We start from the raw sequence: 15,556 nt of genomic DNA on the forward strand, positions 1-15,556 counted from the left end.
TGAATCGTTATTTAGTGATTAATCAGTAGTACCGTCCTTCGATCTTTATAAACTTTGATTTTCAGATTTGAAAAGTTAACAGAAATAAATCACAAATAATTCTAGTTTCTTATCAAACCAATTTTATACCCCCTTCTTTTCACATAAAATTAATGCAACAAATCATGTAATATCAATTCAGTATACTTACATGGGAAACAATATAAATGTCAATGATATGTTTAGTGTAACTGAAAAATGATAAGTGAAAAGTAAAAAAGTCAGATGATTCTTTTAAATTTTGTTTTCTTCCAAAACAATACTATTAGTAGGAATTCAAAAAGTGAATTAATACATAGGGAATTTTGTTTTAATGACACAAAATATGAATGCTTGATACCAAGATCTGTTTTATCAATACTGTTATTTATGTTTAGATAGTTTATTTTCTTGAATATGTGGTTAGTCAAAGATCTTTTTATATTGATTGATATACTGCCAACTGGAAATGACATAAGTTTAAGTTTCGAAAAGCTCTTGGATTTTTTCAAGTTAGCTTAATTCATGATATGTCCACTTGTTCAGCCTAGTTTATACCTGAAATTTTTATCTAAATTTACTGATTTAAGTGAAGACAATGTCGTGTTTGATAAGTAGTATGTATTCACTCAAATGAAAATGCAGATTTTGGCCATTCTGTTCAATGTAAGTTTACCTGTAACTGACAGGTTTTTCATTATTAATATAAATATTTCCTAAGGCTTATGAGGCACACTAAAATCGAAGGGTCTCAACTACTTGGGAGTAAACTTGAAGTTTTCATGCGAAATGTCTTTTGAGCTTACTCACTAACCTCTGATATTTTGACTAAGAACTTTATTCGTGACAGAAATATCAATTTTAAAATGTCTTTTCATTGTAAGTAAAGGAATTTAGTAATACTTGAATCTCAATCATTTTAAATAGTTTTTATTTACACTGGTTCACGCAACAATTTTTTCGACATGCGACTCACAAATATAGAAAGAATCAACCTGAACCACGATATACATCGAATATGAGATTTTTGTTATACTGAATGCATCATACAAAATCTTGGACATTCCTTAAGATATCTCGAGAGAGATAAAAATCCTTAACGTCTTTTCATTTTTTCTGTATCAACATCACACTAAAATATCTCTTAACTCTATGCGTAATTATACCTATCAAAAGTTTAGTCTCAAAGGATGGCATGACATGAAATATTAGTTTGAGTTCCAAACAATCAAACAATTACTCAATATATTATAAACGGATTTTATCACTTGGCTATTTAAAATTTCATTGAAATCATAGGCCGAGCAATGTTAGACCACCATTGAAAATCTAGGAGCATCGGATGACCGTTCCGCCCTAGTATGGAACTTCTCAGCAGTGACCTTCAATCTCACGCAAACGCCTAATCTCTAGGCCACCGAGTTGGCATCCAATGGCGTTATTGTCTAACAATGGCAAGTTCATCATGGTAATAAAATTCAACAATCTCCACTACTCCAAACTCAAAATATTTAAAATTTGTCTTATTATTTGTAAACGTTTATAATAAAGACACTTTATAGAGTGGGATTAATAAAAAGTAATTGAGTATTAAAAAAAACAATTTTCCATGCAATACCCGTTTGAAACTGAAATACGTGTACATCATCGTTACTAAAAGTTAGACGTGAATCACTTGATTTTCAACAGTAATTTTTGTTGAAATCTTTTATATAGACACCTCTTACTTAATATCGATTCAACAATTTAGATGAGGACGATATCTGACTGAATGGGACATAAAATGCGATATGCCTTAATAAACTTCTCATGTATTCCTTTCAAGTTTATTTATCCAGTCATATAGTAGCTTGCAATTCTGAAAATCATCATGATCAGAATGAATATGGTTACTTACAAATTTCTCCACTTTGTAAATGTGATTTGATTCGACTCAATTATTGATATGTCTGAAATTAACACTTTTTATTTGCTCAGTAAGGTATGAAATGTATTGTTTATATTCATTAGCTCTCAACCTAATTAAACGTATAATTATTTTCTACTTTTAGAGAAGGTAATGAATTTGCTTTAGAAATCAAAAAGATTGCTATGGAAGATGTAGGCAAATATACTTGTAAATGTAATGATATTTCAACAACTTGTACAATACAAGTTGAAGAAAAAAAGCATACATATCATTTTAATCAAAAATTGCCTAAAACAGCTGAAGTTGTTCGAGGTAAAGATTTAACAGTTGAATGTTCTGTATCCGATCCAAGAGCAACTGTTTCATGGTATCATAAAGGTGAAAAAGTTGAAGTAAGAATTTATTAATTTATTTATTTGATAGACAGATATGTAAATTTTTTTTCTATTTTAGTATTATTACTTATTATATCCAACTAATAAGGGTTCATATAAACCAGAATATATCAAAACTTTAGTCCCCAAATGCCCTGGTACGGCCGAGAGTAAGGAGAGTCCGCTCTCCTTCTCGTGATGCTTTCACATGGCCACGCGTATACAGCCTCTGACAGGGAAGTCCTACTCACTACTGTTGTTTACGAAATTGAGGGGACGAAAAACGAATGTCCGGCGCTTTACCGGGTTGGTGGACACGGAGATTCTAGATTAGATTATTATAAAAAAATTTGTTACCACTAAACTAAATGACTAAATTTAAATTGGGGTATTCTTATTGAATTTAGAACGAAAATTTATAATCACAGCATAATTTAATATAATTCTTATTGACAACATTCATGGTGTAAATTCACTTGGTGTTGTTTACTTGTATCTTCCCATTGTTATTTAGGACTGCAATTGATCAGTCTCTTGTTGGCATATGTGCATCCTGTATGAACTGCCTCGATATTGTCTGAAGCCACAAGCTTTATAAGCAAAGATGGATAGTGGCTAACAGTGCAATCCAGGACGCGCGTTTCATCCTGTTTGAGACTCGTCAGCTGGATGTAGCTAAGTGGATAACGCGATGGCGTTTGAAGCAAACTGTACTGGGTTCGAGTCCCAGAGTGAACATGAACTCTGAGGTGCAGGTACACCCAGGTGACGAGTCCCAAATAGGACAAAATACGCGTCCTGGATTCCACTGCTAGCCACTAACATTCATAATGGTTATCATTTACTTTTAATAAGCTATTCTCATGACATTTTGACTCATTTGTGACAGAATTGTAAGTAAATCAATTAGCGGTTTGATTTTTAAACTTATACAGTTAAATTCTACGGTTTAACTGGTTACTCAATGAATGCCTCTGTTCCAATATAAATATATTATATATTGTCAATCTTGAAATATCAAATCACTGAAGGTTTATCCTTGATATCCTTGATATAATATAATTCTTTCAGCTTATTGTAGATCAAGTATCCTCAGTATTTATTTATTTTTAATATATTGGACTGAATATATTGTCCAAATTTTTTTCTTTAATCAAGTTTATTATCTTCATCATATGAGTTTGAAAAATTAAAATCCCAAAGAACTATAAGAAATATCTTTATTAAAATGCATACAAATGATTAATTAAATTTTACTTAATTTTGCGTGTTATAGTATGTCGCTGGTAAAATTGAAATTAAACGTCGTGAAAATCGTTGCATCCTTCGTATTGTACGAGCTAGACCTGAACAAGAAGGTGAATACTGTTGTATTGTAGAAGGGGACGAAACATATATGGATATTGCAGTTGAAGATCCTGATTGGTCTTTTACACGAGAACTTAAACCTCAACAAGCATTGGAAAATGATGAATTAGTAACATTTGAATGTGAAGTATCCGATCGAGATGCTGAAGTTACTTGGTATAAAAATGGAGAGGTAAGTATAACAGTTTTTCTTTTCAATTGATTAAAGTAATTAGTGGTTAGAAAATAAAGATTTATACTTAAAAAAACTGGAACCACTGAAAACCATCAATTTATGAAAGTTAAAATACAAACAGACAAGCCATGACAATACTTCAAATAACTTTCCATATATTTCAACATTAAATTTTTAATGCAATACTTATTAATAACTGACATCAACTAGCAAAACACTGAAATATATTTTGAAAAATTCCATAAGTATCTAGTCCTTCTTTGATCACTCACTGTTTTCATAACCTATAGAAAACGTATTGCCTTAAAATTATGGACTTGAAATTTGGTTACAATAATTATTAATTTTATTCATTTTTTGAGAAACCATTTTCAACGATCCATTGGTCAAATTTAGATCTTGGTAAAAGAGGACTGTTAATGAGTATCAAAAAACTCTAAAAACTACTTAACTTCATAATAGTTCATTGTTACTTAGATGAATATGATAGTGTAGAATTCGCTGTTTGCATTCTTTGGTAGGAAACTTATGCTTGATAAAATTTAACTGAAATAAATTAAATGTATAAGTTAAGTTCATAAATGTGCATTGATCTATATCCTACAGGTGCCGTACACTTTATTCAACGGTTATTTAGAAAGAAATATCCTACAAAAATCACTTGAGAATGAATCGTATAAAACATCCATATAGAAATTTCGCAACAGAAATTAGTTTTACTTTCAATGTCAATACTTTTTTCCCGTATGCATCTGACATTTATGAATGTTTTTGTCAATCTCCAATGTAAAAACACTTTGTGAAGTGTTAAATGAGATCAAACCTGAACACTGGATAGTCATTAAGATAGCATCAGTCAGTACAAGCCACATACTTTACCGTTCTAAATAACTATAAACACCAAAACAAGTCTGTTAATTTCAAGAGAAATCAATCTTACTGTAAGAAGGATTTAAAAATACTCAGGTCGTTTTGATATTGTTTAAAGTAAGAAGGAATAAACAACACTGTACTGTCAGTAAAACAAAAAGTAACCATATACGAAAGATTCTTTGCATCAGTTGTGAGTAAAACTCATTTCTAAGTATTTTAATGCAGCGTTCATGCATCAGTGATAATTGTAAGCAACATAAAAATAACATATGAATTCATATCACCCTTATCAAACGAATATGTTCTTTAAATGGAGTGAAACGTATCCAATTTACTGTTTCTGGGGTGAACGAAAACTCACGTACGGTAAACCAGTTAATTGTTTATATACATAATCAAACGGTATCTTTGTAAAATATGAAAATCATACATCAAATACATCATTTACATATCTCCCTTCAATGGTTATTGACATACTTCATCATTCCTCCGACACCGTTTTTATGCTGATTGCTCTTCGATTTCCTTCCTTTTCTCTTTATTTCCCTCTTCTATTCCCAATTCCTGTTACATAATTTTATGTCTGTCCGGATAAGTAGTGCAGACTGCATTGGTACGACGACTTGTTCAAGAAAAACGTCAGTGTTACAATTATATGTATATATATCATCTTAAAAGAAAATTTCAGTAGGTATTCTAATCATTTTTAATGGGAAAACACCTTGCTATTTGAAGTTGTCTGAAGTTAAGTCAGTAAGATTATCACTACACATGAATCATCTGTGAAAAATATCACACTTGTATTTAATAATACATTGAAACACATTAGATATATAAAGCTGAAATGTTTATTTTTGTTTATCAATAATCAACGTTTTGAATTATTCATTGTATCGACCTTTCTAAATGTAACTAACCACAATTAAACAAATTTCATAAAACTTTAAACTTTATAGTCCAACTCCTTACTGTAGGATTTAGTTAAACATGCTAATGGATATTATCAGTTCCATAACATTGCAAATGTCTAGATGTTGTACCTTTGATGTATACAATACAATTGTTTTGAATATCTTGTTTTAATAATAATAATTAACAACAGCTGAAAAATGGAATCAGAAAATTACATTTACTTAATCACATTAACTACAGTCATAATAAATAATGTATGCATTTTCTTTTTATTCAACTCTGGTCATTTATTCTACTGTAATAAAACATGTTTAAAGGGAAATGTTTTCCTTTTCTGGATTCTTGTATCTTTCTTATTTTATTTAAATGAAATTATGATTCTATTCAGAATAAGAATAAAATAGATCTCATTGTTTTTAATTTATACATTCACTTCATTTACTTACCTACCTATCCTACCCTATCTATCTATCCATCCATCCAATGTTTTCTAACAACTGTTTCCATCTTACTACGCATAAACAATGAAAGAATAGTTTAAGGGAAAAAAAACTTGTGAATGAATTGATTGTATGCCAATGGTTTATTAAAAGAAATAAAGTATACGAAAAATGGGAAATCGAAATTTGAAGAATTACGAGAGATAGAACAAGAAATTGTATTAAAGTTGTTGATGACCTTTTCATTATTTTCATTATTACCATTAGTGGTAACAAACATTAAAAAAACATGATTTACAATGAATTAAATCATTGCATTGAATTCTATCGAAAATGTGTAAGACAATAATCCTCTCTTACATGTACAGAGTATTTTATTTTTGTGTGTAAATGAGATGTTAAAATGAAGTACTTTGATATATCATTCGGTATACATGTGCATTCTAATTCCATTGTTTATGGGAAGTAAACGTTTGTGTATTTTCTTAGAAATACCGAATGATGAATAAAAATTTTATTAATAAGTTGAAATGAATGGGTATTTAAATTATATAAGTATTCTTAATTTAGGTAGTGAACAGTACATAGATTTATATACTTATTTAAAAGTCTTGGGTACTTTGATGGAAGGTATTTGGTGGTAACGAAACAGCTGTAGACTGCTCTTCGATTCCTTATGAATTCCATTATGAATTCAATCTGCTGTGAAGATGAATATTTATGATTTGGTCAACTATATTATAAACATAGATTTACAGTTAACTTTCTTTGATAAGAATTTCCATTGTTCTAGTAAAGCAATTTGAAAATTGTTTATGTTGTCAGGCAAGTTAATATTTCTACATTTTATGTAGATTTATTGAGTCAAGATGAATTAGAAACCCTTCTATTTTCTTCCAAATTATCATTACTACAATGTTACATCTTGATAAAATATAGATACGGGTAACGATAGCATTCACAAACAGATTAACAGTTTAAATCGGAAAAAACTATAGTTTAATAACCATAAAACTAATACAAAGTTATTTTTTATACTCTATTCTGATCCAGTTGTACTTCAGCTTGAAATGTTACAACTCTTTAATACTACATAGAAAAGTGGAGGGATAAAATTGAATCGAAATTCGATAGCCACTAATAGCAAATGCAGAAGTGTGTTCAATTCATATTCAAACGATAAATAATATTAATTCTTCAAACTCAGTAAATTTCCTAAAATATTGTTTTGGATACCTAATCTTAAGATTTCTAGGTTTTATAAATATATTATAAGAAAACTTAAAACACTAACAAACATTGATGTAATAACAAGAAATTTCACAGTTCTAATCTGAAACACGAAAGAAATTGAAGTGAACGAGAACATCAGTGGGGAAAACCGAATATATGTGAATACCTAATTCCGTCAGGCTGAGAATACTGCAGACGGCTGAGGCAATTGCTATTCGAATTAAAAAGCCAGAGCTTTGCATCTAAAAGAAATATGTCCAGCCGCTCCTTTTACCCTGGCCAACTTCAGGGTCAACTTGTTAATAATCAATTTTATAATATGGTGACATTAAGTTGTTCATTTTTATATCCTAAACTTATTTTATCTACACATCTTACCAGTCATTAATATTATTATCACACTTGCTAACCTTTTAGAGAAATTTATTTAGCATCCACCCCTATCGACTATATCTGACCTAATTCATATTATTCTACATATTACGTAATTTCTGATTTGTAATCCCGTTGTTCTATCTCACCCTATGTCAACTAGATATATTCTGATCATTTATCTTACGATTTTATTTCACTTATAAACTGATTCAAGTTAACACTACGTATTATTCATCCCAACATTAACGATTCGATTTGATTTTATATCAAAAACACTCCTTGATTCACATGTTACAGTTTCTTAAATGATGTACTCTGCCTTAAAATTGGCCAATTTTTGTGTGGATTATTAATTTGGATTTATAATTGTAGAACCTGATGAGAAATTATTGAAAAGAATATTCTTCGTTCATATAATTGTGTTATAATATGATGGGAATTTTTCAGCGATAAAAATAACTGTCATTGTTAAGAATTAATGCTGAATATATTTTGTTTAGAAACAAATGTGATATTACTTGATATGTTAACTGACAAAGTTGAATATTTTGACTTTTTTGAGTTCTCTGAGTCATATTGTTCAAGAAGCTTTTATCGTCATTTTGTACACAATTTTCAGAGACTACTTTATGTAGAAATATGTTTAGTAGTTATTTCATGGATCTAGTGAACTTGTTTGTTACTGGTTGTCGTTGAAGTCATCGTTTTCTTCATTTGACTTTGTATTAAAGTTCATTATCCTATTCTGTTGATCTTTCTTAAGGTTGCTGATCGACCACTGTCAAATGAATATTAATAATAATAATAATTATTATTATTATATATATATATATATATATATATATATATTCTGAAAATAATAATTACGGAATTCACTCCAGTTTACAGGCATGATCGATCTGATATAAATGGTAATATTAGATCTGATGTAATTCGAAATATATATTCATTGAAAGCTAGTACACACCATATGCCTCTAGAAATTCTATGTCATCCTTTGATTTCCCTGAATCTTGAACTTTGTTGTTTTCTCAGTCAATGTTATGTTCATAATTATCTACAAGCACTGATATCAGCAATAACATATCGTTCTGTTTCACGAATAGTTTACGTTCATGTATGTGAAAGCTAAGAATGGCATCCACTTTGTTTAACATATTACTTATCATAGATGATATGAATTATTTCATAGATTAAGTTGTATTGCGTACTTTTGCTGTTATATTTCTTCTTCTGTATAGGATAGAATGACTTGATTGTGTTCGTTTATGAAAGGTATTGAATCCAGAAGACTTTGAAATCCTCTTGATGATTTCTAACATGTTTACTTTTCATATATAGTGTATCTATCATCTCCCTAGGTGTTAAATTAATTCTCTTCTTTCATAACATATTCAGTTTCTTTGATCATTAACATTGTTTTGTAACAGTCTACTTTGTGCAATATATCTCTCACTTTCTATCTATTACTTTGTATCATATTAAAATTATCTACTTATTTTTATTACCCACTATCTAATCAAGCTTATTACAGCTAATGATAAATATGAAATATTAGCTGAAAAGAAAGTAAAACGTATTTTAAAAGTGAAGAAAGTTACTATGAATGATGATGCAGAATACACTTGTAAAGTTGCTAAGAAGACAACTACTGCTAGATGCACAGTAAAACGTATGTTTATGATTATATTTTTTTTTATTTCAAAGGGTTAAATTTATGTCTTATTATTGTTATTAAGTATTATAGTTTGCTTACTGTTCTTGAAGTAATTCGTTTATAAACAATAATTTATTACTTAAAGTATAGTTTTATGTTCTTTTTTCTTTTCTGTGTAAAAATGAATCACCGTATAAAATGTTTATTCATCGGTAATGCCAAGATCATTTTAACTATTAGAATGCATTAATTAACCTAGGAGGATAGGAAAAATTATTAGAATAATTTTATCATACGCTGAAATATAGAAAGTAATATTCAAATACCTAAACAGTTATATATGAAACTAGTTTATTATCATCTGGATACATCTTTGCAAATGACTTATCTGAATATGACATATCATCCTCCTGTTAATTTAACTTTATGAAGTAAACTATTCTAGAATGAAACAAGAATAATCAAGTTAACTGAATTAATTATAAATAATTCTTAATGAATTTTATTATTGAAGGTTGACTGGTTCCACTATCGTATTAAAAAAGTTATCTTTAAAATGTACTGTTCGTCATTCATTCTAATTCTAATATATATTTCTGGTCAGAATAAATTTCTACTCACTTGTAAACATATCATATATAATAGCAGTGATATTGTAGAATGAAAGTATCGTTCATAAATAAAATTTCGAAACGATTATACTTTTAAGGCTGACTTTAACAGATGATTAGAAAAGAACGTTTTATCTGAAATCCAGCAGTAATAATTAGTTGTGTTTTTTTATAAACGAGGGTCAGGTACTATAACCAGAAATGGATGGTGACTAGCAGTGGAATCCAGGAAACACATATGCCTATAAGTGACTGATCAATTGCAGTCCTAAACATCAGTGGGAAGATTCAAGCTAACAATAGAAAATGAAGATCACGTACCTTAAAAATACAGATCAAACATATCAGTTTATAGTTGAGTAACTGACTAGGACCCAAATACATAAAAAATTACTTTGATTTGTGCTTCAAAAATAAATTAATAGTTAACTACTAATATTAAAAGTGGATTTACAATTGATTGATCACTGAATGGTCCTTCTTAGTGCAGATCGAATCTTATCGACCAAGTTGCAGTGTGGACACCAGTCTAGGTGACTCAACATTGCGTGTACTTTGTTGAAATAAGATAGTGGTTGGAGGTAGTCAACAGGAAACCCTGGACCTAGGTTTTGTGGTAATTGGCACTCGTCAACAAGCTGTACCTGTAATCTTGAGGGAACTGATGTTCCCTGATGGATTCAATCCAGTGTAACCCAGCTTTACAGTCAGAGAGGTTACCACTGGGTTATCCGGGCCGCAACTGACCTGCTGTAGGGCTGAGATGTATTTACAATTGATTGATCACTGGGAATTTTTCATATATTTTTTATGTTTCACTGAAACTAAGTGTTTTTTCTAAAAACAATTTATTATGAAAAAATGTGATTTATTATTCAAACAATCTGACTGTTAAATATACATTTTTTTAAAATCAATTTTAGCTGATGTTGAATTCAGACAAAATCTTATCGATACAAAAGGTATTGAAACTAAACATAAAGAATTAGAATGTCGTGCATTTAATCCTAAAAAATATCCAGTTTATTGGTTTAAAGATGGTTTACCTATTCAATTAAATGATCGTATTTCAGCAACAGAAGTTGAAGGTTCTTTATATTTAATATTTCAATATTTGGAAATGGATGATACAGGTTATTATAGCTGTAAAATTGGTAATCATGAAACTAAAGGACTTTTAGAGGTAAGAAGGAGCTAATAGTTTTCTTTACTTATAAAGAAAAACACATTGATAGTTTCATTTGAAATGCTCTATATCAAGGACATTTTTTGATATTTAACTATAAAACTTTCAGGCTTACTGAGATTTAGGCTATTCTTAAGTTACGGAAACGTTCTTTTAATTGGATTACATTTTAGTCAAGCTAAAATCTGACGTGATGTGAAATGATTTAATTATTTATTTAGTTTCACACAATCATTGTTTACAGTTACAACAATATAATAAAAACGGCTCTCGCATAATCGGTATTCACACTAAATAGTTTCATACTATATAATGATAAAAGAAAAATGTTTACTGTTAGAGTTTGCATAATAAACATAAATAAAATCGGTTTATGTCCGTTTGTGTTTTGTTTGCTTAAAGAATTTGTTTTATGTTTCAATTTATCCTATATTTACTCTCCATATAAGAAAAATTAGTAACATACTACTAGAGGATCTGGAATTATTTGTTATCTCGATTAATCAGAACTCTTCATGAAAGTACAGCATTATAAGATTTGAATAACTCACATGCTGCATAGTTATTAGGATACGATTAGAATTTATTTGAAATGGAATTAGGAATTACTCATCTTCATACGGTTGAAAAGCTTGGAAAACATGGTGTTATGTGGAGTACATGCGTGAGTTTAATATATGACGTGATGATCCCCGCCAATCAGAGAGGAGTGAATTATCCATCAGAGCAATGATACACGAAAAACCGTATGAGCAGTCTAGAGCACTACTCGGTCTTGCTATCTGCCTAGCCCAGCCAGTTAAGTCCAGAATACCAATAACAGCCTCTGCTATATGAGTCATTGTATTTCAAACCTACTGAGTTTATATACCAATCAAACAGATCACATCGTACCATAAAATAAAAAATAACATTTGTACAAGATTCGGCTAGATGTGGCTTTGAATAGGGGAAACAGTAATTAATGAATTAGAAATAACTCAAGAATGGTAAATCGTATAATAATAGTCTATAAGTCAAAATAAAGCTTATAATAAGAAGGATACGAATATGAAGTTTAGTTACTTAACAATTATACAATAGGAAATATACGTATCATATTGGTTCATAAACAGTCCTCGAAAGTTACCATTCATGATTCTCTTCGGTCCATAACACATGGTTTAGCCTAATACTAAATATATACCCATTAACTGATATGTTAACGGATAACTTCTATGAAATAAATTCTTTGTACGATTGAATGTAGCTCTGAAACAGGGTTCAGTTCTACAAAATAATTTTAAATTAGTATTTCATTCAATATACTGACATAAAACTAGTAACATAAATTCAATCTTTGTTTTTTCGTCCATTTATAATAAGGAAGAGCTACTTAGCTGTGCTTTTGGTTCACACTTCAAACAGCCTATTCAAATGACAACAAAGTTTGTTCTTCAATTCAACTCCAATCATAAGAACTTCTCTTAGACACTTACAAATATTTCGTACACTAAACTATTATGTTACTGATTATTAATCAAATGATATAACATTTTTGACCCGTCAGTCAAACTTTTTATTGCCATTTTTTGGCTAGTTAGAATATAGCATTAACTACTTATAATTGACATAAGTTTTACAAACATCGAAATGAATTTAAATTACTATGAAATATATGGTGATGTTTTTTAATTTTGTAAGGTACAAGAGTGTGAAAAACCCCCATCAGTTGATCTTACAAATTTCAAGAATCAAGCCACCCTAAAGAAAGGAGCTAACTTCATGACAGCAGTTCCATTTAAAGGTAAATTTCACTCCTTAAAATATAACCTTTGTAACTGGATTCGATATTATAATGTGTCAATAAAATTCGTATACTGATAATTGGTGAACAGCTTTATACAGCTTTATACAAAATAATTTAAATAAGGCTCCCTACCAACTAATTTCAGCAATGAAATTTTTGTATAGAAATTAACTCAAGGAATTTTCAAAATAATTATTAACCAGTTTTGTACTCATTCAATACTTTATCTGTGTTCATTTTGCGAACAAAAACGCTTAAATAATCAAAGTATTAAGCGCTTTTAGTCGCCTTTGAGTTTAATTACACATTCCCTTCTTTATATTTAACTCCAAAAATATAGCATAAAAGTACATGATAAACCACATTTTTTCACCTCATTGGTTTACATGTATTACCGTGAAAGTATAACTCACTTGATCTATTTCTTGAATACGAAAAACCAATATGAATGAATGGGATTTTACACTACTCATGAAGTTCACGATTTATATCAAACCTATAGATCGTTTACAGTGAGATGACAGAACATCTTATTCATTCCTAAAGAAAGCATCTATCATGACATTACCATATTGACAAACAAATGATCTTCTTAGAAACTCCTTACTTCCTAAATAGCTTACTAGTAATCGTTCATCTTTTTAGTACATAATCCACTCAATCGTTAAGTGATGTTATAGACTAGGGAAGCAAACGCAAACGTTTTTTTGAGTCTTGTAGAAATTAGTTTAGCTTGACAACTCACTTTTCTAGATGGATTTCAGAATCAAAACTATTGAGAGCCAGTGGGGTCTCAGCAGCCGTTTCTTTTTAGTAAAGATCATCCCCACAATGCACATTCATGGTCAGAGATCGGACTTGATGCCTTCACCTTAATTACTCAATTTGAAAATCTTCAGAAGACAGTTCTTTTTTGTAATCTGATTACCTTGCACTATTAAATATAAAGGAAAGATTAACTTTTTCTGGATTTGTTTAAGCTTATCCCGTGAACAACAGTGATCATCTATTGGTGTATGCTGTTACCTTGATGTGTTAGGATAATACGAATAGAATAATTGTAGCATCCATATAGTAAAAAAAATGGTTGCAGTCACCGTACTTTCGTCAACTTAATGAATATGATCTAACAATTAAGAATTCTAATATGCTTAATTTTCATTTCCTTTCTTACAAAAATAGCAAATTCAGAAAATGTCTCCCTTTTATCATTTTTTCACCAGCTTCTTTATAAAATGGACTAAATTTAGATCATCTTTTCCAAGTTCCCTAACACAGTAATTGGTATTACTGCCTTTTATGTTTTGTTTTTTTAAAGTGTATCATTAAAACTGAATATAAGAAATTATTCAATCCCTTTCTATTAAAATAAAAATATTTTGTGATGTACCTATACAAAAATTAATGTGTGTATTCATATTGTGTGTATCATGTATATACATATTGTGTATGTACACTTTTTCTCCTTTTGTACCAACCACGATTTCATAATTTTAGGTTTTAAATTCATTTAGATTATATATTTGCTTATAAGATATATACCGAATGTCCCAAAATTCATCATGTTTTTAAATACAACTATTTGTTTATTTGTTATAGAATAATAATATAAAGCTAATATAACTGGATAGTACATATTTCATTCAATATAGTTGTGACTGTTCTAGGAAAAAGTGATATAAAACAAACATTGACACCATTGAATGTCATCTCAGTGGTCTACAGGTTAAGCGTTTGCGCATGAGACTGATAGGTCCTGGGTTCGAATCCCGCGAGCAGGATCATGAATGCACACTTTTGAGGAGTCCCATACTAGTATGAAATAGCCTCCGGTACTTTCGGGTTTGTCATGATGGGCTAGCTTTAACCGACTAATAAATTCAACTAATAAACATAAAATAATCAAACGGTAACTTCTTTTTAATAGTTGGCTACAATGAATATTGAATACAGTTATAATGAATGAATATCTCTTAAATTTTACTCTATATTCATTTAGTTTACACGATAACTTAAACGTGTTGTTACAAATTGTCTGTTTTGAATCATGAGCCCAGTTCACGAAACGTAGGTTATTATCGGTTAGATATAAAGAAGCTTTAATTTACATGATGACCTTATATGATAAAGGCAGGATAACATGACGATGGTCACCAGTAAGTGATCAGTTATTAGAAATATTCCAGGTCTGTGAAAGACCACTTTTCGATTGAACGTTCAAGTGATGTTTCGAAATGTGATAGTAAATGATATGATCGTTCGAATTGTTAAAGAATAATAACCTCACATTTTACCAGGTATCTCCCGTGTTACTAGTCTAGATCCATACCAGCTGAGTTACGGAACTTCACTATTGAATAACGCAGTCACTCAAAAGTAAGTCATTCAACCTGTAAAGTTTGTCGGACTCAAATTTTTATAAAATTTTTTTTTAGGGTGTCTGACAAGTTTGAATACTCTATGACACTGATTAAATAACTTTAACAAACAGTTTTAAAGTGGTCCGACACCACATTTCAAGTCAAATTTTAGAAACAAAGGATAATTATTTTCTGTCACTACGTGAAATTAACGTTTTTCAAGACTAATTATGCTATTTGCACACAAATGTAAAGTTAAAGGGATTTTCATTTGTC

General features: G+C 29.7%; 1 protein-coding gene and 1 non-coding gene across 2 annotated transcripts in view; both read left to right on the forward strand.

Moving 5' to 3' along the window:
• Nucleotides 1-15,556, forward strand: part of Smp_126240 (titin, putative) — a gene marked incomplete at its 5' end in the record, with an annotated part of 158,616 nt that overhangs the window by 22,948 nt on the left and 120,112 nt on the right. The window contains 5 exons of the mRNA XM_018796675.1: nucleotides 2,070-2,319; nucleotides 3,578-3,841; nucleotides 9,202-9,349; nucleotides 10,869-11,128; nucleotides 12,815-12,917. Of these exons, the coding sequence (XP_018646836.1) occupies nucleotides 2,070-2,319; nucleotides 3,578-3,841; nucleotides 9,202-9,349; nucleotides 10,869-11,128; nucleotides 12,815-12,917 (1,025 nt within the window). The remainder of the gene's footprint in view (nucleotides 1-2,069; nucleotides 2,320-3,577; nucleotides 3,842-9,201; nucleotides 9,350-10,868; nucleotides 11,129-12,814; nucleotides 12,918-15,556) is intronic.
• Nucleotides 2,966-3,038, forward strand: Smp_tRNA_02232_Pseudo_TTG.1.1. The gene has a single exon. It is a non-coding gene (tRNA).

Source organism: Schistosoma mansoni (assembly GCF_000237925.1).
Source record: "Schistosoma mansoni, WGS project CABG00000000 data, supercontig 0170, strain Puerto Rico, whole genome shotgun sequence".
Taxonomy (NCBI): Eukaryota; Metazoa; Platyhelminthes; class Trematoda; order Strigeidida; family Schistosomatidae; genus Schistosoma; species Schistosoma mansoni.